We start from the raw sequence: 27,864 nt of genomic DNA, 5'->3' as shown, positions 1-27,864 counted from the left end.
CTTATCTTCATCAAGGTCGCATGGTGAGAGCTACTTTAGAAGTCACAGTACTCCTCACTCAAGCAACATTTCAAAAAACAAAAACAACAACAAAAACAAAAACTCAGCACAGAGAACAACAGCCAGGACACAACTGAAAATGCTATTCTTCTTTGTTCTCCTTGAACTTTAGAATAAACTTCATCTGCAATAGTAAATCATATGCCTAATCATTATGGGTTTTTTGGGGGGGGGGGGGTTTAACTTTATTTAACAAACAATGAGTATACAACATACGAACAGATGAAGTATACAAAACAACAGAACATGAACACAAAAAGCCAGGGGTAAAAGAAAAAAATAACAATTATAAGAATACACACCAAAATTCACATATTGTTTTGAGAGCCTTTTTGTTGGTGGAGTCTGATATTGATTGTATGTACATTTCCACATCCTTACAAAATGACAGAAATATGGTGTTTTGTTAGTAAACTCACATTTATGGATAAAAAATTTAGCTAAAAGTATTAACAAATTTATCATAAAAAAACATTTATCATACTTCTTGGGGAACTTAAAGAAACAGAATAAAACATTTTCCCATCGTAAAGAAAACTCCCTTAAAATATGGACAATAACAAACCTGCTAAATTCCTTCCAGAATCTCTGTGTAAAAGAACAGTACCAAAAAAGATGTGTCACAGTTTCTGGATGATCCCCACAGAAAGTACAATTAGTATTTATGTCCCTTTTAAATTTTACCATGTAGTGACTGGCTGGATAACATTTATGTAGAATTTTAAATGAGACTTCTTTTACCTTATTTACAATCAAATATTTATGGGGGATCATCCAGACTGTCTTCCTGCCTAATCATTATGTGCCACTGATCCACAAGGGACACAGCCTTTGAATTGGGATGGCCTTCGTCGGGTAGCTGTGACGTAATCAGCCTTAAAATGCAGCCTTTAAAGCTGCAGACCCTGAATTGGGACACAGCCATCGAGGCTTTGAGCCACAGTCCTGCCTGTTCACATTTTATTCTGTAAAAACTAAATTTCCACTGCTTTTATAACCTTTAGTGGGGAGAACATAGCTAGGATTTAATGATTTAACAAATCTTTTGAATCCTTTGTCCTCCACAATGCTAAATGGCTGGGTGTCCTCAATCACCATGCTAACCAGGTCTTCATCTATTTGAGATTGTTCTCCTGAGGAAAGACAACGAAAACAAAGCACAAATATAAATATCACACACGTAGCGTATTACAGTTGTATAATATTGTTATATCATTTAGTAACATTACTGCATGCTATATTATCATTGCATTTGATGGCTCACCTGGTCTTGATCCACAATCGGTGTTCCCCTTATTCTCATGCAAAGCTCTGTAGGGCCTAAGCATGGATGAGGTGTTGTTGTTATATCCCAGCTCCCTGGCACATAGCAAACACTTCACCTTGTACAAAAGTAAAGCCGCTTAACATAAATTGTATTGCACCATCAGTATTATGAAAATACATCTTCTGTAGAAATTTACATACCTTGTTGGGAGGAATAAGATCAAAATGTTCCCACACAGGGGAGGACATCCTCCTCTTCTTAGCTGGCTCCATTCTCTCCTGACTTTCTCTCCTCACTCTCATAAACCTCCAAACTGTCTCCAAACTCTCACTAACCGCAACTCTCCATCAAACACCCACATTTTGAATGAAGTCTGAGGGGTTTATATCGCTGTCATAGCTCGCGGCAAAGTCCGAACCACTTCCTGAACCAGTCACGTGGTACAGCCGGGCAGCGGGGCTTCGGACGTCATCATTTTCAGCTCCTCCCATAAATGAAGCAAGCCTCAATACACGCATCGCGGAAACGCCCCCTCAATTTCTCGACACAAGCTTTGACGCCTCGATACAGAACGTCACATCACTACTGTTGGCCACATGTCGACAAAGTTATGTGACATTAGCGATGTTTGTACTTTCAGCGTTTACTTTGTTTTAAAGCCTTTAAAATATAATAATCAGTGTTGGGTAAGTTACTTTAAAATAGTAACTTAGTTACATTACTAGTTACTTCTCTCAAAAGTAACTCCGTTACTTCAAGTTACTCGTTACTTTCAAAGTAACTAGTTACTAGGGAAAGTAACTTTGGTTTTACTCAGAATTCTCTTGTTAATGTGTTTCTTCCATAACTTTGCCAGTCTTCTAGCTTGCTTACTTGACACAAGTGCACTGTGCCACCTACCAATAGAAAGGAAAAGATAATGTGCACATTTCCACGAGAGAAATCCCACGCCTGGACCGTCATTGACTGCTGCCATGATTCTAGCCTACGTCACAGCGTCATGTGCGCCTTTTACATCCAACACAAAAACTGCAGTCGTGGTGCTTTCGATTGTACTCAGAACTCGGAAATTCTGCCTTCTGAATAGGAAGATGTAGGCAACACTAGACTGCAGATGAGCTGCATACAGAGCTGGACTGGGACAGAAAATTGGCCCGGGCATTTTGACTAGAGACCGGCCCACCATTATAGGAAAAATCATAAAGCCTTTGAATGAAAATAAACACTGTTGTGACAGTGATGTACACTGTTTTGATGGTATATATGCATCAATCTATCAATCGTTTGTTGTAAGATTCAGATAATTATTTTTTAAAAGCTAGACATTTTAAATGAGAATAAGAAAGAAAAGTATTTCTTTGTGCCCCCCTTTCCCTGTTAATGACATACATGCCCCCCTGGCAACACTTTCCTAGATCCGCCCCTGCACAGTTACCAGCTGTCAGCTACCTAAAAAAGGATCCTGGTGTTATTTGTCTCTCAGAAACAGTTCATAACTTCCCTTCAACTCATTCATGTCACCTAAAAGGTAAACCTGTTTCTCCATCACCTGTTCAGCTCTGATGATCCAGTAAGGACATCTCCTGGTTTCATCTTCATGTTTCCCTCTCACCAGATAACCAAACTGATATCATGACCAGCAGCTTTTTTGCAGCTGTGGCTCCAGCAAACATCAGCTGATACTAGAAATTAATATTAAATAAATTCTAACAATAGCTGATCATGCTTAAACGTGCTGCTGTTGTTTAGCGCGACATCCGCTGGTTTCCTCTTTAGGCGCAAAGTGGGCGATAAACAAACAAGAGAGCCAATCAGCTGATCATTGATCAGTTTTCATGACTGAAGTAGAAACGGGAGAGGGAGGGGGGAGAATGAGAGGAGAAGAGGCAGCTGTGCAGCGTAAAGACACAGAATAACTCCAGCTTTGTGTCTTTTTCACTGTAGCTGAATTACGGGACAAACTGTTCCTTTTCACCTCAATAAGAAACGCGCAATATTTTCTCTGAATACCAGGCGGGACGGTTGGCAACTCTAATAACTTATGAACAAAATAAAGTTCAACATCAGTAACATAGCACCACCCAGCTGTATAGAAACTCCGTCATGCTAGCTAGCACGCAGTACGAAAAAGTCAGAATAACGAAAATAAACTCCACCTAAACTTGGTTCATATCTGACCCAGAGAGACTGCAGGTCATAACTTCTTACCTGAAGTTCAGTTCACACTTGGACCGGCGGCCGCCTCAGGTCTCTTTTCCTTCTGCGCCCCTTTTCCTTCATCCACCTGCTGGCCTCCACCACTTGCTAATGTTACTGAATCTGTGGAAGCTCCGCAATAGCCACCACACGAAGTAACGAGTAACGACCCTATCTAAATCCCAGTAACGAGTAACGCGTTCCTGATTTTGGCATAATAACTAGTTACCGTGCTCGTTACCACAATAATAACGTAGTTACTGTAACGCGTTACTTAATAACGCGTTAGTCCCAACACTGATAATAATACAATAGTCGACCTTAATCTTACAGATAATGTGATGATTTTGTGGATAATTAAAGTCAGTCATATATCCACAAACACAACAAGCTGAAAGTCAGTGATGCTGCTTGGTTTGCAGTCCTGAATATCACGGCACAAGCAGTATTCACTGCACTGTTAATGTTAGCTGTGTTATATTGCTGCCTGTTCGGTGGCGTCGAGCCAAATGGACTTTAACGTGTGTTTGAACGAGCTGACGGTTCACTCGTTAATGCTGGGTTTACACTGTGCGATTTTTGGCCCATTTTGAGACGATTTTTGAGTCGTGCGACCGTTTTGGCGATCGGCCCGAGTTTGGCCTTCATCGTGCATCGTTTAGTATACGTGGGGTAACGAGAAGCGATTAACACCTCACGACCAGCTCCCGATCATCAATCACTATCTCCCTGACAACAGGGAGATAGTGGCTGGAGTGAGGAAGTGGGGGTCCTAGGAAACTGGGTCACGGGTGAATGAGAAGATTCTGCCACAGACGAAGACAGAATTAACATCTAGGTAAGGAGCTGGTGACTGAGAAACGTTTGCTGGTGAGTTATTTTCCTTACTTGCAGGTCCGGGTTTGAAAGCTCTGAGGAGGGAAGTAAGAGTTAACAGAGAGTCTGGGCGTAGGGCAGACTGGAAGGCAGGCAGGCGAGCAGGCTGGCAAGCAAGCATATGAAGAAGTGCAGCAGGAGCCCAGGTGAGACCTAAAAATAAATGTTTGTTTCAGTTCTATGAAGCTGAGTATTTTGGATTAGTAGCACTGCTGTGTTTGTTGCATCATATTGCTGTAATTGTTTATATGCTTTATATATTCTGAGGTAAGTTGATCTATAGTGTTACATCATATTCTATAAGGCTGTTATGTGTTTGTATACTTTCTGCCCAGTTTGACCCATTTAGCAGGACCAGTATAATATTGGCCATATTATACTTACATTACCAAAGTGAGATGGTTTTAGTCTCATGACCAACATTAGCTAATTGTTATTTACTAGCTAATCTTAAATGACTGTTCAGTACAGAAATGAAGCCCAAAAATCATGTTTTACAGTCCTGTGGTCTCAGCCTCAGATACTTATCAAATCACACAAAGCTCTTGTAGAAACAAATGAGCAAAATATGTTCTCCTTCATTTCTGTCAAACAAAGCTGTATATATTTCCAGCTGTTAGTATCATGGTTGCTAGGCAACCTGGGCAGCGCGACGGAGGCTAGACCGTCCCATTTTACAATCTCACAAGCCTCTCAATTCCGGCCTTAGCGGTCTTTGAGTACACGTCCCTTGAGGACCGTTAAGGCTGCAGAACCTGAATTGGGATACAGCCAAAGTCTGACAGCAGTTTGAAGAGGAAATGGATTCTGTTCTGTTCTTCACTCATCACCTACCTGACAGCTGACACCTCACACCTGTTTCTCACCTGCAGGTCAGACAGGAGGACACACAGAGGATGGAGGGAAGGAGGCTGGATCTGTTGGACTGAAAGTTACTCTGCCTGTCTCTGCTGTGCTTCTTGTTGCTGCTGTTGTTGGGTTTTGGATCTACCAAAAACATAAACAACGGCAGAGTCAGGACACATTCCAGCCTGCTGTTGAACTTCAGCCTGTTTGAAATGTCTCAGAGTTTTTCTCCTGCTGCTGTTCAGACTCTCAGTGTTGTCAGTGAACATTCAGGTACAGACAGATGATCTGATCATCCAGGGGCCTGTTCTTTGTACCTCGCTAAGTAAGGTAGCTGGATTTGATTGTTGACGATCTCGCATGATCTTGGATCGTTCGGTTCTCCGAAACTCATCCGGGACTTGCTGTCATAGCAACAGATCCGTAAGCGTAAACCTGCTCGGGAGCAGGCTTACTTTATGTAAACAGGATTAGATCGCGGCGTATATTGCGGGATAGACAGGATCCTTTAGCTCAGCGCGACAGTGTGCTCATAGAGAGATATCGATATTCCCGTGAGGGTATTATTTACTTAACCAACTTGTTGACGAGGGGGTGCAAGACCACCACCTGTCTTTTTTTGCTCTGCCCTTTTCTTGGTTGCTGTTATAAACAAACAAACAGATTATTTCAGGGTCTCTTTCCAAGAGACGAAAAGCAATATAAGTGATAAATATTACCATTCTGTAGAATATTCTTATATTTCACTTTTACTTGTTCCCATGTTCTAGTGGGTCCTGTTGTGGCTCTAATGTGAAAGGGGATATAATATACCATATTATAATATAATATAATGTAATATAATATTGGACAATATAGTGTGATATAATAAATGTACCCTACCGCCTACTGGTGTTGGCCAGGGGGGGCGATGGCGCAATATGGCAGCCTGGCTTCTGTCAGTCTGCTCCAGGGCAGCTGTGGCTACAACCGTAGCTGCTTCCACCAGTGTGTGAATGTGAGAGTGACTGAATAGTGGCATTGTCATGCGCTTTGGGTGCCTTGAAAAGCGCTATATCAATCCACTCCATTATTATTGTTATTATTACATTACTTACTAGTTTAATTTGTCAGCAACTTTCTGCCAGCCCTCTCTCCTTGCTTTTGCAGCCTTTGCAGTGTTCCCTTGCGTTCTGATTAAACTCTGAATCTCCTGAAATCCCTCAATCAAGAGTTCTTGCTCTGCTGCCGAAAAATACCGAGCGCGCTCCTTCGACATTTTCGCCGACCAATCAGAGGGTTGCCGATCAATGTTTCTACTCTCGATGCGTAGCCCCTGTTACGACACCCAGTGATCTCACATTACTTCATCCAGCTGTACTAATCGTCAACAGCAGGTGTGTTCGGAGAACCGGAATAGCGAGCTCACGGTTAGCGCGATGATTTGGTCTTGGATGTGTCATTTTATCTTGGATGTAGTAAGCGACGTACGAAGAACGGACCCCTGAGGTGCAGGAAAATCTAAACACCTGTGCCACCATAACAAATAAACAAAACATAAACGTTCACTTTGGCTCTTACCCACAGTCTGCACTTTCATTCATGACTTCAACATGTTGAAATGAGCTTTGAAGAAACATCAGTTTAGTGCTGAAATATTCAAATGCTGCCGGAAGAAGAACAACAAAGTGATAACACATGTTTATTTCAAACAGGAAAACCAGCAGAAATAAATCAAGACCCACCAGAGGGAGTTTCCGAGGTTTGCTGGAACGCAGCACACAGTGTTTGGATGCTCCCGAGTGTCCTCAAACGCCGCATTAGGTGTTTACTTCCTGCTCAAAGTTTACTTTCACTTTGCTGAACTTCGTTGAGTGGAGTTTGCTGTTGGTGTGTGTGAAAAAAAACTGTAAATTCACTTTGTTTCCTCCTTTAACAGTTTGTCTTTAGGAACTTTACTGTTTGTTCAGCTTTTTGTTTGTTCTGTTTTTATTTCCAGTCTCTCCACTTAAGTCAGTGTGTAATGTTTTCCGACGAGCCCAAGTGTGTCCACCATTTTCTCTCTGTGCGTCTGATCAGAGTTCGGGAATCAGACTAAACACACTGAATGTGTCCTGAGCTTGAACCTCTGCGTTCCCGGTGTTTATATTACAGGGACAGCAGCGGGATTTGTAAATGAATATTTTCTGTAGATGTGTGTTAGATATAGATTCAATATGTCAGTCTTTAAAATACTGCGTCACAAACTGTTGGCTCCACTCCAACAGGAAGAAGTGTTACAAAACACACAAAAGTTATTGTGAAATGTCCTGTTAGTGTTCAGTTTTGTTATAAAATGGGCATTAATCTAAATCAGTCTAGCCTCTGACATGAAATATAAACTGAAACAAGCAAACTAACTGAAACTAAACTTTTTTACCATTTAAAAACACAAAGTGAAAAAGAAATACAAGTAAAAGCTAATTAGACATTAAAAAAAAAACTATAACTCTGCTGGCTGTGGATATGTTTCAGGTGGGGGTTTCAGCCACCACAGATGTCTTCCTTGTTTTGTCTGTTAGTGACTGAAATCATTTAAATATGCGTATGTACCTGCCACAGTGTTAATTTAAAGTTCTCACCCTCGAGGTCTTTCTATTGTACTCACTTTTGTTTCTAGCGGTCTAGGCAATAATGGCTGTGTTATACAAGCTGTACACGGAGTACTTTACATCGTATAAAGTGTCATATCGTCAATGTTGTCCCATGAAATAATATAATAAAATAATTACAAACATGTGAGGTGTGTACTCACTTTGGTGACGTACTGTACATGAGGGAAAAGTTGTTAGTGGAATTTTTCATTCATGAGATTTCAGGATTTAGTAAATGTGACACGTGTCAGCTCCATGGCTGTAAACTGATTTGATCTGTTCATCAGTTGAATCCAGAGTGATTTTCCTGTCTCCATTAGTCTGTGGAGTAGGTGGAAAGGAGCTGCTGCACCACAGTAACTGCTGTCAGACTGACACATCTGTTTGACCATAGCCAGTTATAGTGTCAGCAGCTGTTGGAGGTTTAGGATCTTTATAATTACAGTGCAGGTGGGTATAGACATTAACTATAGAACTGAATTAAACCTGTTACCTTTGTTACAAATATTGCATCTGTTTCAAGAGGAAGTAGTTATGACAGCAACACAAAGGTTGCTGGATTTGATATTCAGACTGACTTAATTAGACAAAACAAAATTATTATATTAAATTACTGAAAACATGTTTGAAATAAATAACATGGATGTAGTATTTTTAAATATGTTTTAGTAAGGTTTAATATTAAAAATTAGAATCTTATTTTATGTAATAATACCAAATAAGAGTTATTGATTTCTGTTTACACAGACATGATTTAAGCCAAAGCCCAGACAACAGTCTCACTGTCTGTCCTAAGTGTTTGACCTCAGCTGTTTGTCTGATATACTCATTTCTAATTCTGTCAGTCACTCCCAATGAAAATCTTAGTCTTTAACTCTGCCACCTCCAGCTTCTGTGGAGAAGGGAGGCAGTACTGGAGAAAGACCTGTAACCCCTAAACTTAACCTCATCTTTAAATAAAAGCTACACAGTCAACGGAAAATGAAAACAAACTGCTGTTATTGTTAAAATCTGCCTCCCCCTCCTTCCTTTTCTTTGCTATCCTCAATTATCCTGAAATTACAGAATTAAATCAGAATCAGAATCAGAAAGGGTTTTATTGCCAAATGTTGAGCAGGTTTACAACATTAGGAAATTGCTGCGGTGCTTCAGTGCAAACATACTGTCATAAACGCTTAAATAGACATGAAAATACAAATAAGAATAAGAATTAAAAGTGCTAAGTAGAAGGATATATACATGAGTGCAGGTGGTGATCAGTGCCAAACATGGAATGATGCAGTGAACACAGCGTAGGGTCATGTGTTAGTGGTGGGAACAATCATACGGTTATTGTTCATGTGTCCAACAGCAGAGGGGAAGAAACTGTTCTCGTGGCGAGAGGTTCTGGTGCGAATGGACCGGAGCCTCCTGCCTGAGGGGAGCAGGGTCCAGGGTGAGAAGGGGCAGCTGAGATCCGAGCTGCACGCCCCAGTGTCCTGGAGGTGCACAGGTCCTGCAGAGATGGGAGTCTGCAGCCAATCACCTTCTCAGCAGAGCGCACAACACGCTGCAGTCTCTGTGACTTCTTATTTTTCTTATTGTCAGTGAATGCGTCGTGTGTGCTTCATGGCTCCATCTAGTGGACTGATAGTAGAAGTAGAGCAGCTGATGGCAGCTTCCTCTGCCTCACACTGCTGTCTGACTGCATCCAGCTGACACTGAGATGAAGCAGAAAAGAAGCAGCTGATATTTGGACACCACAAATAATGGGAAGGAGGATTTCAGTTGATGTGTACATGAATGATTTGTTTCCTCTGCAGGTGAAAGTAGAAAGTGTGTGTGAGCTGATGTGGGTGTGAATTCAGCAGCATGGATCAGTGTGAGGACAGAGAGGAGGGAGTCCCTCCCTCTAAAACCACTCTGTGTGGGGAACATGAGAGCCAAACCAAAGCTCAGAGGTGAGATGACCATCTCTAACTGTCCATGACTCTTCTCCATGTCACAGCGCAGCACTCACATCACTGCTCCATCATGATTCACAGGAACCAACCTGGACCTCCACCCAGCCGTGTGTCCTTACAGAGTGACCAGTCAAAGCATGATCATATTGACTTCAAATCAGTGTGTCCTCCCCCAGAGAGGTAATTTGTGTCTAAATGTTTTTGTGACTCAGTGTTTGTGAATAAATCCTCCATCATGTTTAATGTCAGCTAAGCTCTTTTTGTGTGTGTTGGACTGTTTCCACAAACACAGCAGTCAGAGTGTAAAGAATGGATGTTGTAGGAGGTGTTTCTGTAGTGAAGTAGCTGAGTGTCTGTAGGACTCCAGCTGCTCCAGCAGGTGTCTCCTTTGTGCTTTGCTTCAAAAGGTGTAGGGAGGAACTTTCCACACTGCTGTAGAGTGAACCTCTCAGCTCCAGCCTGTCTGTGTAAGCCCTCAGTGGATTTCAAGTTACCTGATATACATTTACAGTTGTTGGGACTGAAGAAGTATAGTTGGATGACAACAAAGTGAGGGAAGGTAGTCAGAATTGAAGAGATCGAACTACTGGAAGGTAACATTGTAGAGCTTGAAGACAGCTACAAGTACCTGGGGATCCCCCAGACAAATGGGAACCATGAAGAGGCCACCAGGACAGCTGCAACCACCAAGTACCTGCAAAGGGTCAGGCAAGTCCTGAGGAGTCAACTGAGTGATATGAACAAGATACGGATTATAAACACCTATGCCCTGCTTGTGATCAGGTACCCTGCTGATGTCTGTGTGCAGAAATGCAAAAAAATAATGAAAAAGCAGCCAGCTCTGTTTAAGAAGTGGTTTGCCGTGACATTCCAGACATACAAAAAACACTGAAATCAGTGGTGCTGCTCTTGCTGTCTTTGACAAGTTCTCCAACACATTCTCACTCCCAACGCATAACATACTACGCTATTTGACAAATCGTCGGTATGTTATGCTTTTGGCCACCCAACATGTTTCTATGTTACGTGTTTGGAGAAATGAGGAAACATGAGAACTATTTGGACTGAATCTGCACATTTATTTTACTTTCTCATCATGAATCACTTTGGAAAACACTATCTAACATGATTAAGGTTAAGGTTAGAGATAAGGTTATGGTTCGGTTACGGTTAGAGCCAGAATACACGGCTGATGTGTGTTACTACCAGGAGTGTCATTCTATTGGATTCCATCCACAACCCAGCGCCTATCATAGGAACGCAGAAGGTTACCTTTTGCGTTGCCATGGGACGCCTCGGCATGTGACAAATCGTCGGTATGTTATGCTTCGGTAGTGAGAACGGTCTGAGATTTCATAGTTTTATGGCAAATTCTTTGAAAATATTGAATGCTTTTCATATTTTTTAATAGCCATTTTTTTTTTGTTAACAGTATTTTTACAAAACCGAAAATCACTGTTCATCTTTTATTATCAGAGTTTGGATTCATACAGTGACTGGAGTTGCATGTTGCTAGGGTGTTAACCCATTGTCAGATATCAAGAGAATATTACAATAACAAGAGAATGTTAAGATAAGAGAAATGACATGATGGCTTTCTGTCAGATATGATATCATCAGAGTGCCAGGCATTACCAAATTGGAATTAGAGCAGGGCGATATGACCAAAAATATTTATCACGATATACATTTGAAAATTTGCGATACCGATATAACTGACGATATAATTGACACAAGACAAAATACTTTACAACTCCACAACTTTATTAGTGCAAAAAAAGCCAATTTATTTTCACTTAAACGAGCAGCTGTTTTTTTATGTGCATTAAAGTTATATAAAAATTAACAGTACAAATGCAAATTCCTTGCTGACAGTTTAACCAAAAGGCATTTCCAGTGGAAATTGGCCGACATGTCCTCAGCATAACCATGTATAATATCCACAAAACTTACAAAGAGGTTATACACACACAATACGGTAATATTATGTTGAAGCACAGTATGTATCACTCCGCGAGGCTCCTGCTTACGATAGCCGAAATGCTTCGACAATCCATTAAGCGGTGCAGGTTTGTAGCTTAGCAAAGTAGTACTAAAACATTTGACAGATTTTCAAGCGCCGTGTACGACATAAAATCGTTTTGAGGTCAGTAAACACAACCAGAATTCATACATAAGGCACACGAGATTATAAGGGGTACTGTCGATTTTAAGAAAAATCAAAGGATTGATTTTAAGTGTGCCGTATTTTCCAAAAAACACGGTCATAATGACGGCCCGCTAGCATGCTCTACCAAAAATTGTGCTTTGTTGTGTATCTGACGGACGAACGCTAAACCAGTTCCACACCACTGAAGCTGCAGCATTTTTACAAACCAATTCTGATTCATCCATTTCATTCAACGATCTACTTTCACCCTTCTCATTCTCTGTTGCCACCATGCTTTTTCCGCCATGTGCGTATGAAAAAAAAAAAGGCACTGCGCATGCGCGTTTTGCCCATATTCTATCGCGATATTTCATTTTCTTATCGTTGCCCAACATTATACTGGTATTACCGTGAACGGTATGATTTGGCCCAGCCCTAATTGGAATGTTTTTTCTTTATGTTTTTTTTTAATGTATTTTATTTTTTTAGTTCACAGGACCAGCAGGTTGCATTTTAATTTATAATGTCATGTTATTATTCTGACTCTTTATGATATCTCCACAGAGTGGACCAGCAGAGCTCAAAGGTTCCCAGTGGTCAGTCTACCCAGCAGCATCAAACAGACCTGGACTCTATATTTATGGTCTGTACTTGTACAACAACTATTTTTACATCTATTCTGTTCACAGTCATCTCCATGCTGGGTTCTGGCTCAGAAGGTAGAGCGAGCTTTCCTTTGAAGAGAATGTTGTGGTCAGATTTCTGCCTCCACTAAACTGCAAATACATCGGCAAATATCAAGTATGTCTCAGTATTTTAGAAAAAAAAAAAAAGCCTACACTTTTGGAGCTCAGCAGGCCAAAATTAATGAATGCAATAAAATAACATTTTATTTAAAAGCGCCTTTCAATCAATCGAGTAAGCCTTACAAGCAATTAAATAAACCAATCACAGTATCGCTAATAACACTTGAAAGAGAACATACTACATAACATTAAATAATAAATCAATCAGAAAAGAATCAGAATCAGAAAAGGCAAGTTTAAAAAGACGTGTTTTAAGGCAACTTCAGTGCGAAAACTAATGTTGTGAATGTGGTGTGGGAGTAAGTTCCAGTGGACACTCAGCCGAAAGCACTTAAGGGTAATATGAGCAGATGGAAAAAATAACAGTAACCAAAGAGGATGATCTTTGAGAACGGGAAGGAGTAGTGATATGAGGAAGATCAGATATGGAGGTGTGACTTTATGGAGAGACTTTGAAGTAAGAAGCTGAATCTAAAATCAGTGTGATTTTTCACAGGAAGCCAGTGAAGTGGTTGAAGGACAGCACTAATGGGTTCTATTAATGACAGAAGCAGCTGTATTTTGCACCAGCTGAAGTCTATCAAACAAATGTCTCTATAATCTAGAAAGGATAAACTATAATAATCCATTGGGAATACAACCAGAGCTAGTATAAGAACAGTAGTATTGTCGACTGCGGGGAATGATAAATAATATTTTGTATGTGGAAATATGATGATGAAGTAATAATATTAATATTTAGTATTTCAAAGTTAAGGGTGCATTGGGAACATCTAGGCTCCTCAGGTCTGAATAACAATTTAATGTCATGCAGTGTACTCTATGGATTACGTAGAGCCAGCTGCTGAGGGATCATAAAAATTATATTTTGACTATAGCAGTGGTTTCCAAACTGTTTTTGCTAGGACCCCCCCTCCCCCACCCCCACAAACACCTCCTTCAATCACACACACACACATTTTGTTTTCAAACTCCATTGCAGTTTATTCCACACTTCAAACCTTTTGTAAACTGTTAGGTCTGCACTTTGCAGGCCCCGCTGGTTTAGAGACTTATTCCCGTGAACAAAGCAAGACAGAGCTCAATCCATTTTAACTTGCAGAGGGAGCTGATAGGACCAGGGTCTTGGAGCTGCAAGCTCCTCACCTAATCCAAGACAACTCCAAAGAGCCAGCCTCCCCTGCAGCCTTTTATTAACTCAGTGGTCACACAAACATCTCATTAATCATGCAACAGATAAAACACTCACATGTGAACATGTGTCATGTGTGTCTGTAATAGGGATGGGTACCGGTGTCGTTCTGACATAAACGGTAGTAACCAGACCGAAAAGCAGCGCACATTTCGGTGCTTTATTTCGGTGCTTTTTTTCCTGAGCTGTGATACACTTCTAGCCAATAATTTTACGTTTCCGAGGATAGTAGGCGGGGCCAGGTACGTGCGTTCTTTTAGAGCAGAGCTACAGATTAAAAATGTCCAAGGCGAAGAGGTCAAAAGTCTGGCTGTACTTCACAGCAAAATATGCAAACTCAGCAGCCTGCAACAAGTGCTTTAAGCTGATACTGTGATACTGTCAAAGGAGGTAACACCTCAAATCCGATGAAACACCTGGCGACGCATAGCGTTTTTTAAAAGCCCAGAAATGCGCTGTATTTGATAGCTTGCTGCGAGACCTCACACCGAGCACATCTACTGCGGGTGTGGTGCCTGTTATCGGACCGGAGTTAGCAATATCCCCCAAAAACACGAAGAGGAGAGTCCTGGCCCCTAGCCCTGTCAGTGTAGCAGAAATGATGAGGATGATGATGGCAGCAGCAGCCGTTCTTCTCTGCGTGAGTAGCTTAATGTTGTTCGCGTGTAATTTACGTTGAGTAGGCTAACCACGTTATTACATTAATGCATGTAAGGTGAACTAGCAAACATCATCATAGCTACATGCGGCTGTCTTCTTGTTTGATGACAGATACTCCCTTCACCCTGGCCAAAAAGGCTAAAATGACCAAAGCAAAAGTGGAAAACAGTTACACATGAGAGGTTTTGGACAAAGTTTGTGTTTTTTTCCCATTGATTAAGCACTGCTTCCAGCCAAGAGTGATACCATATATGCCCCATAGCTGCAGAAAAGGCTAACATTGTTATCTTTTTACAAAAAACCAGCTGAACATGAGAGGTTTTTGGACCAATTTTGTGTTCTCCAGTCTTTAAGCACCGGTTTGAGCACCGTTTAAGCACCGGCACCGTTTCAAAAGTACCGATTTGGCACCGGTATCGGATAAAACCTAAACGATACCCATCCCTAGTCTGTAACAGAGAAAATCTGATGTGTGTGTGTCTATGAGGATGTGATGTGATCAGTGATATGTGTATGTGTGTCTGTGTAGACTGCTATCAATACATTTTTCAAATAATGTCGCCAATTACACGCGGAAGTAGTGACGTTTTAGTTTTGTGAAAAAGTGAAAAACGAGTGTCATTACATAACCATTCATTTTGAGGGTTGCAACAGAAATTTATATATTTATTGTTCTCACGTGGTATCGGACTGTATTATTTTAACAAACAAAGGACATTTTGCCTGATAATTATTTTTATCCTCCAAAAACTTTACTGTAAAGAGCTAAAACCTCCAAAGTTTCAGGGGAAGTTAGTCGTTATAAAAAGCGGTTGTGAACTAAAAATCAAGCATGTGGGATACTGTTTGTCTGTGATTTGGACAGCCCAGCGTGTGCTCCCGACACAGGGGAAACAAATTCTTTCGGGGATACCTAGCTTGGCACGGCAGCTACTGTTCTAGTCTTTGGTTTGGAAGAATATTTGATGCTGCTTCAACCTCTGCTTTGCATTTGTGTGGAAGCCCCATCAAAAAAAAAAGCTGTCCATTATGGTACCAGTATCCAAGCATTCTTTTTATTTTTTATTTGTCATACCGCGCCCACCCTGCAATGTCTCTGCACCCCCCCCCCCCCCCCCCCTCAAGGGGGCATGCCCCCACTTTGGGAACAGAATAGTCTGTATTTATAGTGTATTTAAACTGATTCCCAGAAAAATACCTCATTGTATATTCTTCTTTTCTCTCCTGTGTAAGAAAAGTGTTTGGGTCATTCATAAAATATTCTGTTCCAGATACTGGAGGACAAAATCATCACTTTTGTGAAGAACGAGCTGAAGAAGATCCAGACAGACCTGAGTCCAGATGACCTACAATGTTTTAAGAGTCAATGTGATTATGAGGATGTATTACAGAGTGTGGATGAAGAACAGAGGAAGAGCAGCAGAGAAGCATTTGTCACCATTACAGTGGACTTCCTGAAGAGAATGAAGCAGAATACGGTTGCTGAGCGTTTGCTGAGAAGTGAGAATTACTCTCTAAATATTTACGTTGCTAAAAAGTTCAACAATGTCTGAAGAAATAGACAAAAATAGATTTTAAATATGCGCACTTCATAACTCCTTCATTGTGTGTGTGTGTGTGTGTGTGTGTGTGTGTGTGTGTGTGTGTGTGTGTGTGTACTGGGTCACTCAGGAACCTTCACTAAGAACTTACGGTGGCAACAGCATGAATTTAAATCTGCACTGAAGAAGAAGTTCCAGTGTGTGTTTGAGGGGATCGCTAAAGCAGGAAACCCAACCCTCCTCAATCAGATCTACACAGAGCTCTACATCACAGAGGGAGGGACAGCAAAGGTCAATGATGAACATGAGGTCAGACAGATTGAAACAGCATCCATTAAAACAGACAGTCTAGAAGCAATAATCACACAAGAAGACATCTTTAAAGCCTCACCTGGAAGAGATGAACCAGTCAGAACAGTGGTGACAAAGGGAATGGCTGGCATTGGGAAAACAGTCTTAACACGGAAATACACCCTCGACTGGGCTGAAGACAAAGCCAACCAGGACATCCAGTTCATATTTCCATTCACTTTCAGAGAGCTGAATGTGGTGAAAGAGGTAAAGTTCAGCTTGGTGGAACTTGTTCATCACTTCTTTACTGAAACCAAAGAAGCAGGAATCTGCAGCTTTGAAGACTTCCAGGTTCTGTTCATCTTTGATGGTCTGGATGAGTGCCGACTTCCTCTGGACTTCCACAAAACTACAATCCTAACTGACCCTAGAAAGTCCAGCTCAGTGGATGTGCTGCTGATAAACCTCATCAGGGGGAACCTGCTTCCCTCTGCTCGTCTTTGGATAACCACACGACCTGCAGCAGCCAATCAGATTCCTATTGACTGTGTCAGCATGGTGACAGAAGTCAGAGGGTTCACTGACCCACAGAAGGAGGAGTACTTCAGGAAGAGATTTAGAGATAAGAAGCAGATCAGCACCATCATCTCCCACATCAAGACATCACGAAGCCTCCACATCATGTGCCACATCCCAGTCTTCTGCTGGATCACTGCTACAGTTCTGGAGGATGTGCTGAAAACCAGAGAGGAAGGACAGCTGCCCAAGACCCTGACTGAGATGTACATCCACTTCTTGGTGGTTCAGGCCAAAGTGAAGAAGGTCAAGTATGATGGAGGAGCTGAGACAGATCCACACTGGAGTCCAGAGAGCAGGAAGATGATTGAGTCCTTGGGAAAACTGGCTTTTGATCATCTGCAGAAAGGAAACCTGATCTTCTATGAATCAGACCTGACAGAGTATGGCATCGATATCAGAGCAGCCTCAGTGTACTCAGGAGTGTTCACACAGATCTTTAAAGAGGAGAGAGTACTGTACCAAGACAAGGTGTACTGCTTCATCCATCTGAGTGTTCAGGAGTTTCTGGCTTCTCTTCATGTCCATCTGACCTTCATCAACTCTGGACTCAATCTGCTGGAAGAAGAACAAACAACATCCCAGAAGTCTGAAATAAGAGAATCTGCAGGGAAACACTTCTACCAGAGTGCTGTGAACAAGGCCTTACAGAGTCCAAATGGACACCTGGACTTGTTCCTCCGCTTCCTCCTGGGTCTTTCACTGCAGACCAATCAGATTCTCCTACAAGGCCTGCTGACCCAGACAGGAAGTAGCTCCCAGGCCAATCAGGAAACAGTCCAGTACATCAAGGAGAAGCTCAGTGAGAATCTGTCTGCAGAGAAAAGCATCAATCTGTTCCACTGTCTGAATGAACTGAATGATTGTTCTCTAGTGGAGGAGATCCAACAGTCCCTGAGTTCAGGAAGTCTCTCCACAGATAAACTGTCTCCTGCTCAGTGGTCAGCTCTGGTCTTCATCTTACTGTCATCACAAAAAGATCTGGATGTGTTTGACCTGAAGAAATACTCCGCTTCAGAGAAGGCTCTTTTGAGGCTGCTGCCAGTGGTCAAAGCCTCCAACAAAGCTCTGTAAGTAAACATCTATGCACATTTTTGTTGATGAAATATTTCTGCAATATACAGTTTATAGCAGCAGGAAGTCTTAGCATCTCTAAAAAGTTTGTGGATGTAACCATTATCAAAGTCGACACAGAGCTTTTCTTTTACTCTCCAAAAACTAATATAAATATAAAGACAATAATAAAAATTCTTGGAAGAAGCTAAAGCAGTTTGTTTCCAACAAAGGATGAATGCATCAGGGTACAATATGCGAGAATTAATTGTGATAATGAATTACAAGTTGTATGCTTATTTATGAAGTGGACATGGAATTGTTTGTTTTTTGTTTGTGGTAAGTTGAAAATAAGTCATTTAATTTGATCACAAATATTACTGATTTTCAGACTGTCTAGTTGTAACCTCTCAGAGAGAAGCTGTGAAGCTCTGTGCTCAGTTCTCAGCTGCCAGTCTTCGAGTCTCAGAGAACTGGACCTGAGTAACAATGACCTGAAAGACTCGGGAACAAAGCTGTTGTCTGATGGATTGAAGAGTCCAAACTGTACCCTGGAAACTATCAGGTGAGGTTTATTTTTTTGTTATTCATTTATGAATGTATTATCTATGACACGTATAGCTTAGTAGTTTGAGTGGCCGCCCCATGATTAGAAGGTGGGGGGTTCAAATCCACCAAACAGCTACCCTGAGGTACCCTCGAGCAAGGTACCGTGTCTACACACTGCTCCCCAGGTGCTGGATTAGTAGCTGCCCATTGCATCAATGAGTGAATGGGTTAAATGCAGAGGACAAAATATCTAATACGTGGGAGTATAAGGGGGTTGGTAATAAAATATTTATAATCTGGATTATACTATTGCTGAAAGAAAATATTGTTTAATTCTAGATTGACATTTTATTCATATTCAGGTGTATTAGTCTCTGAATTATTTTTTGTATTTGTTCATTTTCATATCATTGTTAAAATAATAATTGAGCATTAACCTGTGTGTATAACATGCTTTTTAAGCAATGGTCTTTTGAGACATTTCAGGTATTTTGGATTCATAACATATCAGTTTCTTTTCATTGGTAAAAAGTGTTTCATACAGAATTACAGTGAATGTACTTAAAACCTTTTATTTACAGCAGCATGGGCACAGTGGTTAGCGGGTCCTGAGATCAATTCCACCACCTCACCGGGTCCTTTCTGTGTGGAGTTTGAATGTTCTGCCTGTGCTTCCATTGTTCTTTCCGGGTACTACGGGCTTCATCCCACAGTCCAAAGACATGCAGTTAGTGGGGTTAATTGGTCATTCTAAATGGGCCACAGGTGTGAATTTTGAGTGCAAATGGTTGTTTGTCTCTATGTGTAAGCCCTGAGATAGACCTGTCAAGGGTGTACCCTGCCCTATGGCAGTGACCCTGAAAAGGATAAGCGGAAGCAAATGGACCTTTTATTTAACGGGAAGTCCAAGTCTAAAAGTTAAACATGGGACATCACCAGTGACTCAAAAGTCATGCAATAAACCTAGAAAAATGAAAGGAAGGTACACTATGACATTACAGCAAAGGCTAAAAGGAAGTCCCTAGCATAGTTTCCCCAAATTATACTTTTATCTTCTCCAATATTTCAAAACTATTTAATTCCATCAACAAAACTTTCCAGTTTGGTTCATTTTCTGTATTCTGTAGCTATTTACAGAATATGTATATATATATTGGAGTTTGATTTATTCATGTTAACCCTTATTCCCTGATTAGGCAGAATACATGATGAGAATTTTAAACATTTCCGCATCCATCCTTTTTGACTTTCTTAAATTAAAATAAATAAATAAATAAATAATACAAAAAATAACTTTGGAAAACTAAACAAACAAAATAAATTAATAAATAGAATGGAATAGAATGGGTTTACTGTCACTATACAGTTGTACAATGAGATACGGAGCATCTATGTAAAATGCCAATTGTGTGAACTGCAAACTTTCTCGCTCTCAGTTTAGCTTCTATACCTCCTTTCAGCAGATACTTCTTCAGCTGTTTTTGGAAGACGATTTCCACTACACAGCATTCACACTGTATTTTTGCAGGAAATGTAACTTTTCTAGTTGCAAATTAAAAATTAATTACATTAAATTAATCTACATGTGCTTTTCTCTTTAATTACCTGCAAATTTAATTTTTAATATGCCATTAGCAGTATGTACTAGCCCCCCTCCCCCCATGTGCCTGCTACCAGCAGCATTCACAGCTGGATTTATTTCCGTTTTTTTGTGCCTGCAGTCTGTCAGGCTGTCTGATCACAGAGGAAGGCTGTACTTATATGGCCTCAGCTCTGAGCTCCAACCCCTCCCATCTGAGAGAGCTGGACCTGAGCTACAATCATCCAGGACACTCAGGAATGAGGTTGCTGTTGGCTGGACAGAAGGATCCACGCTGGAGACTGGCTTCTCTCAGGTATGGAGAGAATGTCTGATAGAGGAGGAAGAGCTGGAAATATTTCCTTTCTATGTTGAGGAGAAAATTATTTTGAGTGAACAAAAGTTTAATTGGCCTTGAGGCGACTGTTGTTGTGATTTGGCGCTACGTAAATAAAATTGAATTGAATTGAACTGAATTGAATTGAGGGGACAAAATTCATTTCTGCGTGCAAGAAATGTATTTCAGTGTTTGCGATTATCCATATACACACACAATAACAGCCCCCCTTGCTGAGTTGTTGGCATTTGCTCTTGCTCAGATCTCTGCTTTGTGTGCTCACAGACATCTGCAGACCTAAACTTTTAAGATATTTTCAGGCGAGAATGTTGCTGTGTAAACTTCAAATATCTGCTCGATTTATCAACACATCACATATATGCAAAAGTACTCTAACGTTTTCGGAGATGCCTGTTACCCACCAGCTGACCCCAGTCAGCTATACCCCAGCTCCAGGTAGCATCACCCCCAGAGGGGCAATCTGCCCCAAGACCCAGGAGATATTACCCTTTACCCTGGGGTGGGGACAATCAGACCATCCCCGGTCCTGCAGCAGCAGGGAGGCCCAGCATCCCAGACCCCAACTAGATGGCCCAACCTCCTGCCGGTGCCCCGGCCCCAAAGGCGAAAAGAGAACAGGGGTGTGGAGACCCCCATGCCTTTCTCTTTCCACTCATGTGTGGTGAAAATGTGCTGCTCAGTGCTTTTCTACTGTGCATTTTAACCCTCTGGTGTCGCCGGATGCGCCGGCGTGTCAAACTCACATGACCAATTTAAGACGACACAGCTACAGTAAGTCAGAGTCTCCATTTCAACTTGGGTCGAAAGTGCAGACTTCAAACTATATACCAGTTTTTGAATTATGTCGATGGGCCACCTAAAACCAGAGTTATGATTAAAAAATACACGCGATGTTGTTTTCTGAACAAAACAGTGGTGTTTACAGCGGGAAGAACGGTAAAAACTGCGTTTTCTACAGACAGTGCTAGCAAACACTGCACTTGCGAGTGAAAAAAGAAAAAGAAAATACACCCCTTCCCTATTGGTGTTAGAGTTTACCATGTCAGCCAATCAAAAAAAATGATATGGCAACATGTGACATTTGGTTGTTTAGGGAGAAGGGGAAGTTTTTAGGAGTGACACCCACGATGGAAAGTGGGCGAGCGAAAGACAGAGTGAGAGCGAGTTTTCATATGTGAGACATTAGTGACGTTTAGCATGTTTGGAGGCTGTAGTTAGTGTGTTGTGTAGTTATTGTTTTGTATTGTGTCAGTTAGACTGCTTAGAATTTCACATTTTCTCCAAATAAAGCCGTCAAAGGCGTGTAAACGCTGTTCCCACATGGAAAACTGGACTCATGCACCTCCTGCTGTCAGACCTGCAGGGTTTAGGCCTGTGCTGTTCTCCTCTGTCTTATACTGAACACAAACTACATTTTTTGGACTGGCACAAATGATTTGTGTGCCTTCTTATTTGATGCAGAACACCTGCTTGTTCTGTAAATAGATTTAAATGGTTATATAAAAAAAACGCCTGAGGCCTTGGCTGCATTTTTAGGTAAATAGTACCATATAACTTTGTTGTTTGCAAAACTTGTGCATAATTTTTAGAAATGTACAATTTCTATTTGCATTTCAAGTTATGAAAATGATTCGTTAAACATGTTTATGGGTTTTACAGTAAGAAATAGAACTTTTTTTCTACTCGGGTTTTGAATTTTTTGTCTGAATTTAGATCAACTGTGCTAATATAGTATACCAAAATGAAAAAATGACTCGAATTTCAGATATTTGAGGTTGTGCTGAAAATAATGATACCAAACAAGGCAAGAAAAACCTATTTTAAAGGTGAAATATAGAGGTAAAATCAAAAGTAGTCAAAAACAGCCAATTATACCCGGGACCCCAGCCCTTTAAAACCGGTCAGAGCGGGCACGCTCTGTTTTGCGTAACTATTTTTAAATCCTGGTAGCACTTCAACCACGTGAGCTAGCGCAATAATTTTTTTTGAATATGAAAGCGGAGGAGTTGTACTTACATCTTATGCCATCAGCTTGCCCTAGTTCACAGTTTCCTTCCACATATAGCTTTGCAAAAATTGCATAAAAAGCGCTTGCAGTAACAAAAACATAATATTCCAGAAACAGGCTTTGCTGATCCGATCAGCTGTTCGTAACACTTCCTACGTTGGACTAGACGTCAGCGTGAACTATCGCATGTCCGCCATTACCTGCCCGAAACCGGAAGTGACGGTCATTTTCACGGAAATGTAGGGTTTTTTAACTTCAGGGCCTCATGAGCCTATACTGGTGTTTTTAAAAGTTATCTGTGACTTTATGACTTTCTGTATCATTTCTGGGATGCTTAGAACTCATATTGCACTGCTGGAAATAGTTTATTTTGATGCATATGCCGTTTTTTTTGCAAATTTGCATTACAATATTTATTTTCATTTTTTTCTGCAGTATGTAAAATTGGTGTATTTCAAAAATAAAACTATGAAAGCACTCAAAATAAATTTCTTGTGGTGGGAAACTACTTTGTGCAACTTTTCTGTATTTACAGTTTTGAGGGATAAGCCTCTTAAATTTCTCTAACTAGAAATATATGTTAAAAAAACAAAAACGATTTTTAAATTTTTTTTGTAGTTTATTGCACTTTTTTGCAATTTAAGTAGTTAGTATGCACTTAATGCATACATACTATTAAAATTTGGGTTATAATGGTTGTATTGATGTATAGCAACTTGAAATGCTCCCAAAAATGGCACTACAGCATGTAAAAATATAATATAAGCTCTGGCGGACTTGGTTCTATGGTAGGTCTTAAAGGGTTAAATGACAGTGGTTTTACAGCATTTACAATTTACAGGTTATTAAAAAATTTACAGATTTAACTTTTTACAGATTTACAGTAAAAATGTGCAAATTGCAGTAAGAGATTATAAATTATAGGAAGTGTGCATGAAGAAAAACCAGAGTGAGTGTGGTTATCTGATGTGTGTGAGAGTCCAGTCCTATAGTGATGTGATGTGTGTGGGAGAGTCCAGTCCTACACCTGGTTCAGGGCCCGAATAGCCTGGGGAAAGAAGCTCCTCCTCATTCTCTCTATTTTGGCCTTAAGGGAGCGGAAGCGCTTCCCAGACCTCAACAGTGAGAAGAGTCCATTGTTGGGATGGGAGAGGTCCATCATAATCTTCCTAGCTTTGGTCTTGCACCGCTTGGTGTAGATGGACAGCAGGTCAGGGAGCTCTGATTGAATGATGTGTTCGGCCGAGCGCACCACTCTTTGCACATCTCGTCTGTCCTGCTTGGTGCTGTTCCCAAACCAGGTACAGATGTTTCCCGTCAGGACGCTCTTGATAGTGCAGGAGTAAAAGTTGAGCACCCTCAGTGGCAGATGGAAGTCTCTAAGTCTTCTGAGGAAGAAGAGACGCTGACGGGCTCTCTTAACCAGGGTGTTGATGTGACAGGACCTTGACAGGTTCTGCGTGATCTGGACACCCAGGTATCGGAAACTGTCCACTCTCTCCACTGGCGTGGCGCTGATGGTGAGGGGCTTGTAATTCCTCGCCTGCTTTGTAGTGAAGTCCACAATCAGCTCCTTAGTCTTACTGACGTTTAGGAGGAGGTTATTCTCCTGGCACCAGGTCTCCAGGTTCCTAATCTCCTCCAGGTAGGCCGTCTCGATGTTGTCGGAGATCAGGCCCACAACAACAGTGTCGTCAGCAAACTTGACAATGGAGGTGGTGTCTGATGTGGCTACACAGTCATAAGTGTACAGTGAGTACAGCAGGGGGCTTAAAACACAGCCCTGAGGCACTCCAGTGCTGAGTGAGATGGAGGGGGAGACTTGTTTTCCCACCCTCACTGATTGGGGTCTGTCTGTGAGGAAGTTGAGGATCCACTGACACAGTGATGAGCTGAGTCCTAGATCCGTCAACTTGGTGAAAAGCTTAGAGGGAATTATTGTGTTGAATGCTGAACTGTAGTCCACGAACAGCATCCTAACATAATTCCCTCTGCCAGTGTCCAGGTGACTCAGGGATGTGTGGAGCAGGTGAGATATGGCATCGTCTGTGGAACGATTAGTCCGGTAAGCAAACTGAAGTGAGTCGATGGTGGCAGGAAGTGAAGAAGTGATGTGATCTCTCATCAGTCTTTCAAAACACTTCATCACAATTGAAGTCAGTGCTACTGGACGGTAGTCATTGTGGCAAGCGGGCTGTTGTTTCTTTGGAACAGGAACAATAATGGACTGTTTGAAGCACGTGGGAACCACAGCTTGGGCCAGGGAGAGGTTGAAGATCTCCGTGAACACCGGTGCTAGCTGGTCAACGCAGGCTCTCAGGACCCAGCCAGGGATTGCATCTGGTCCTGCTGCCTTCCTGGTGTTCACCCTCCTGAAGGTGTTCCTCCCGGCATGCTCTGTGATGATGAATGCATTGTCTTCACAGGTGCACTCCGAGCGCGCGCAGCCGTTTGTTGTTTTAATTGCTGCGGCTTCGAAGCGAGCATAAAACTGCAGCCTTGTATAGGTCCATATTACCAGAGACGAGCCCTTCATTGTAGGCAGCGCTGCGTGATCTCAGAGCGTTGCGGATGTTTTTATCCACTCACGGCTTCTGGTTGGGAAATGTTCGGATTATAGATCTTTCTCCTGTGTTGTCCGCTAGTTTCCCGATAAATCCCCCAACCGCTTCCGTAAACATGTTGATGTCATTAGAGCTACGCCGAAACATGTCCCAGTCTGCGTCATCCAGTCCGTCCTGCAGCGCGGTCACTGATTGGTCCGTCCAGCGAGCGACCTTCCTCCTGATTGGTGGTTGCTGCTTTAGCCTTTGTTTGTAAGCAGGCGGCATGACCCGATTTTCCAAATGCCATCTTAGTGAAGTGTTTGTTGATGTGTGAGAGCCCCATGTAGCTCACATAAGGCAGTGTGTCGGAATAAGTCGGAATATAAACAGTGCAGGCAATGACCGCAGTGAATTCCCGAGAGAGATAGAAAGGGCGACATTTAACGATGTTATGTGTAACGTAAAGTGCTAAGTTTTGCATTTTTCTTTTAGCATTTTAGCAACTTTCACAAATATTTGCAATGGCAGGGAGGTGTCCTTTCCAGCTAAACAGAAGAGGAATATAAAAATAATGAAGGTCACAGTTTGAATCAGTCATATTTCATTCAATACAGTGTGTACTGACAGATCCAGGATTAGTCCAAATCATCAGCAGTTTGATCTACTTATGGATTGAAGTGTATTTGTGAAAATGTTGGACTGTTCCTTTATCAGTGTCTAATAGTTTGTGTATGAGTTTGTGTAATGTCTATGTGTGCATGCTGAAAGAGACTGTGCTGGTCTGACCCTCCTCCTCCTTTCAGGGTGGAGCCTGCTGGAGACCGATGGTTGAGACATGGAGGTCTGAGGAAGTGTAAGTGTGTTTTTAATGTGATTCATGAAAACAAAGCGGCACACATTCAACCACCTTCAAACTGTCACATCGCTCATTTACATCTCTGATGTCAGGAGTCATCATCAAAGTGTCAATCAATGAACAGATGATGGATCAATAACTGCAGGTCGATTGTGTTTGTTCTCTCCATCAGATTCCTGTCAACTCACAATCGACACAAACACAGTGAACACAAACCTCCAACTGTCTGACAACAACAGGAAGGTGACACATGTGGAGGAGGTTCAGTCATATCCGGATCATCCAGACAGATTTGATCACTGGAGACAGCTGCTGTGTAAAAATGGTCTGACTGGTCGCTGTTATTGGGAGGTCGAGTGGAGAGGAGACGTTAATATATCAGTGAGTTACAGTAGCATCAAAAGGAAAGGAGGCAGTAATGACTGTATGTTTGGACAAAATGATAAATCCTGGAGGTTGTACTGCACTAATGATGGTCCTGTTTGTGTCTGCCACAATACCGAATTCGCGTCCACCCCCATCTCCTCCTCCTCCTCCTCTGTCTCTAACAGAGTAGCAGTGTATGTGGACTCTCCTGCTGGCACTTTGTCCTTTTACAGAGTCTCCTCTGACACTTTGATCCACCTCCACACCTTCAACACCACATTCACTGAAACTCTTTTTCCTGGTTTTTATATCCGTCCTGGTTCCTCGGTGTGTCTGCGCTGAGTTGAGTGTAAATAATGTCCTCCTGTTAAAGAAATACTCTGACTCCAGCCAAACAAAGAGAGAACAGCTGCTAAAACAGCTTTTACATTTCTCACAACAAAAGTTCCTTTATTAAACATTTTAAGATGCCTGCATTTCACTCACACTCTTATTTCAGTTCAGTTTATTTTTATTTCAAACATTTCAAACATGTGCCTTCACAATCATTACAAAATATCATTCCATTATTTGTTTGAAAAGGAGTTGGCAGAAGTATTTACTTATTTGTCCCTACCCCCTCAAGTTTTACCTCTCATTCATTTAATTATTGTTTTTTTAGTCTTAAATTAAACAAACAACATATGAAACAAAAGTAAAGCAAAGCAAAACAAAACATACATAAATCAAAAACAAGAAATTAGCAAGCCCCACCACAGTATAGTTTCTTTCACATGAAAAATACAGAAGGTGTATATTTGCAGATACACAAGTTATGGAAAAACAAACAAACCAAAGCAAAAAAACCAAAAAAGAACCACAACACCATTACCAGCATCATTACCGTCCTGGGTTAACCCCGTTTTCTTCATTCTTATACTTATTTAAAATTTAGGTTTTTATATTTTACTTTAAACTGTTTTATGTTTTTACTGTCTTTTATTTCTTCTGTTAGACTGTTCCATAATTTAACTCCTGCAATTGAGATAGACATAGTTCTTAAAGTTGTTCTAGCACTTTGTATTTTTAAATTCCATTTCCCTCTTAAGTTATACCCACCTTCTCTTTCTATGAAGAATTTACAGATTTCGTTGGGAAGCAGTTTATTTCTTACTTTATACATTATTTGCGCTGTTTTAAGCTTCACCAAGTCTTGGAATTTAATAGCTTGCATTTTGACAAAGAGTGCATTTGTATGGTCCCTGTACCCCACATTATTTATTAATCTAATGGCCCTTTTCTGTATTATAGTTATTGTTTGTGTGTTACTTTTGTATGTGTTTCCCCAGACCTCTACACAGTAGCTCATATATGGCAGTAGTAAAGCACAGTATAAAATGTGCAGAATTTTACAATATTTTATTTTTGTAATAAAATTGCAACATTTTCAATCATTTCTTTGCCATTGTCGTGGGTGTAGAGATGAAAATGAATTTAATTCATCTTGGAATAAGACTGTAACATAAGAAAATGTTAGTTTTTTGAATGCCTTTCC

At 41.2% G+C, this 27,864-nt stretch overlaps 1 protein-coding gene across 1 annotated transcript; it reads left to right on the top strand.

The window, feature by feature from the left end:
- The first annotated feature begins 7,032 nt into the window (after positions 1-7,032).
- LOC101474859 (protein NLRC3) lies at positions 7,033-27,763 on the top strand. The gene is made up of 10 exons (XM_024800698.2): positions 7,033-7,133; positions 9,660-9,797; positions 9,882-9,980; positions 12,514-12,592; positions 15,879-16,107; positions 16,279-18,085; positions 18,460-18,633; positions 20,339-20,512; positions 25,912-25,961; positions 26,137-27,763. Exons 2-10 carry the CDS (start codon positions 9,709-9,711, stop codon positions 26,670-26,672), a joined length of 3,237 nt encoding a protein of 1,078 aa, XP_024656466.2. The 5' UTR covers positions 7,033-7,133; positions 9,660-9,708; the 3' UTR covers positions 26,673-27,763.
- The last annotated feature ends 101 nt before the right edge of the window (positions 27,764-27,864 follow it).

The sequence above is a fragment of the Maylandia zebra genome, unplaced genomic scaffold (assembly GCF_041146795.1).
Source record: "Maylandia zebra isolate NMK-2024a unplaced genomic scaffold, Mzebra_GT3a scaffold02, whole genome shotgun sequence".
NCBI classification, from domain to species: Eukaryota; Metazoa; Chordata; class Actinopteri; order Cichliformes; family Cichlidae; genus Maylandia; species Maylandia zebra.
The sequence above is the reverse complement of the archived record's forward strand: the minus strand, read 5'-3'. Positions and strand labels throughout refer to the sequence as shown.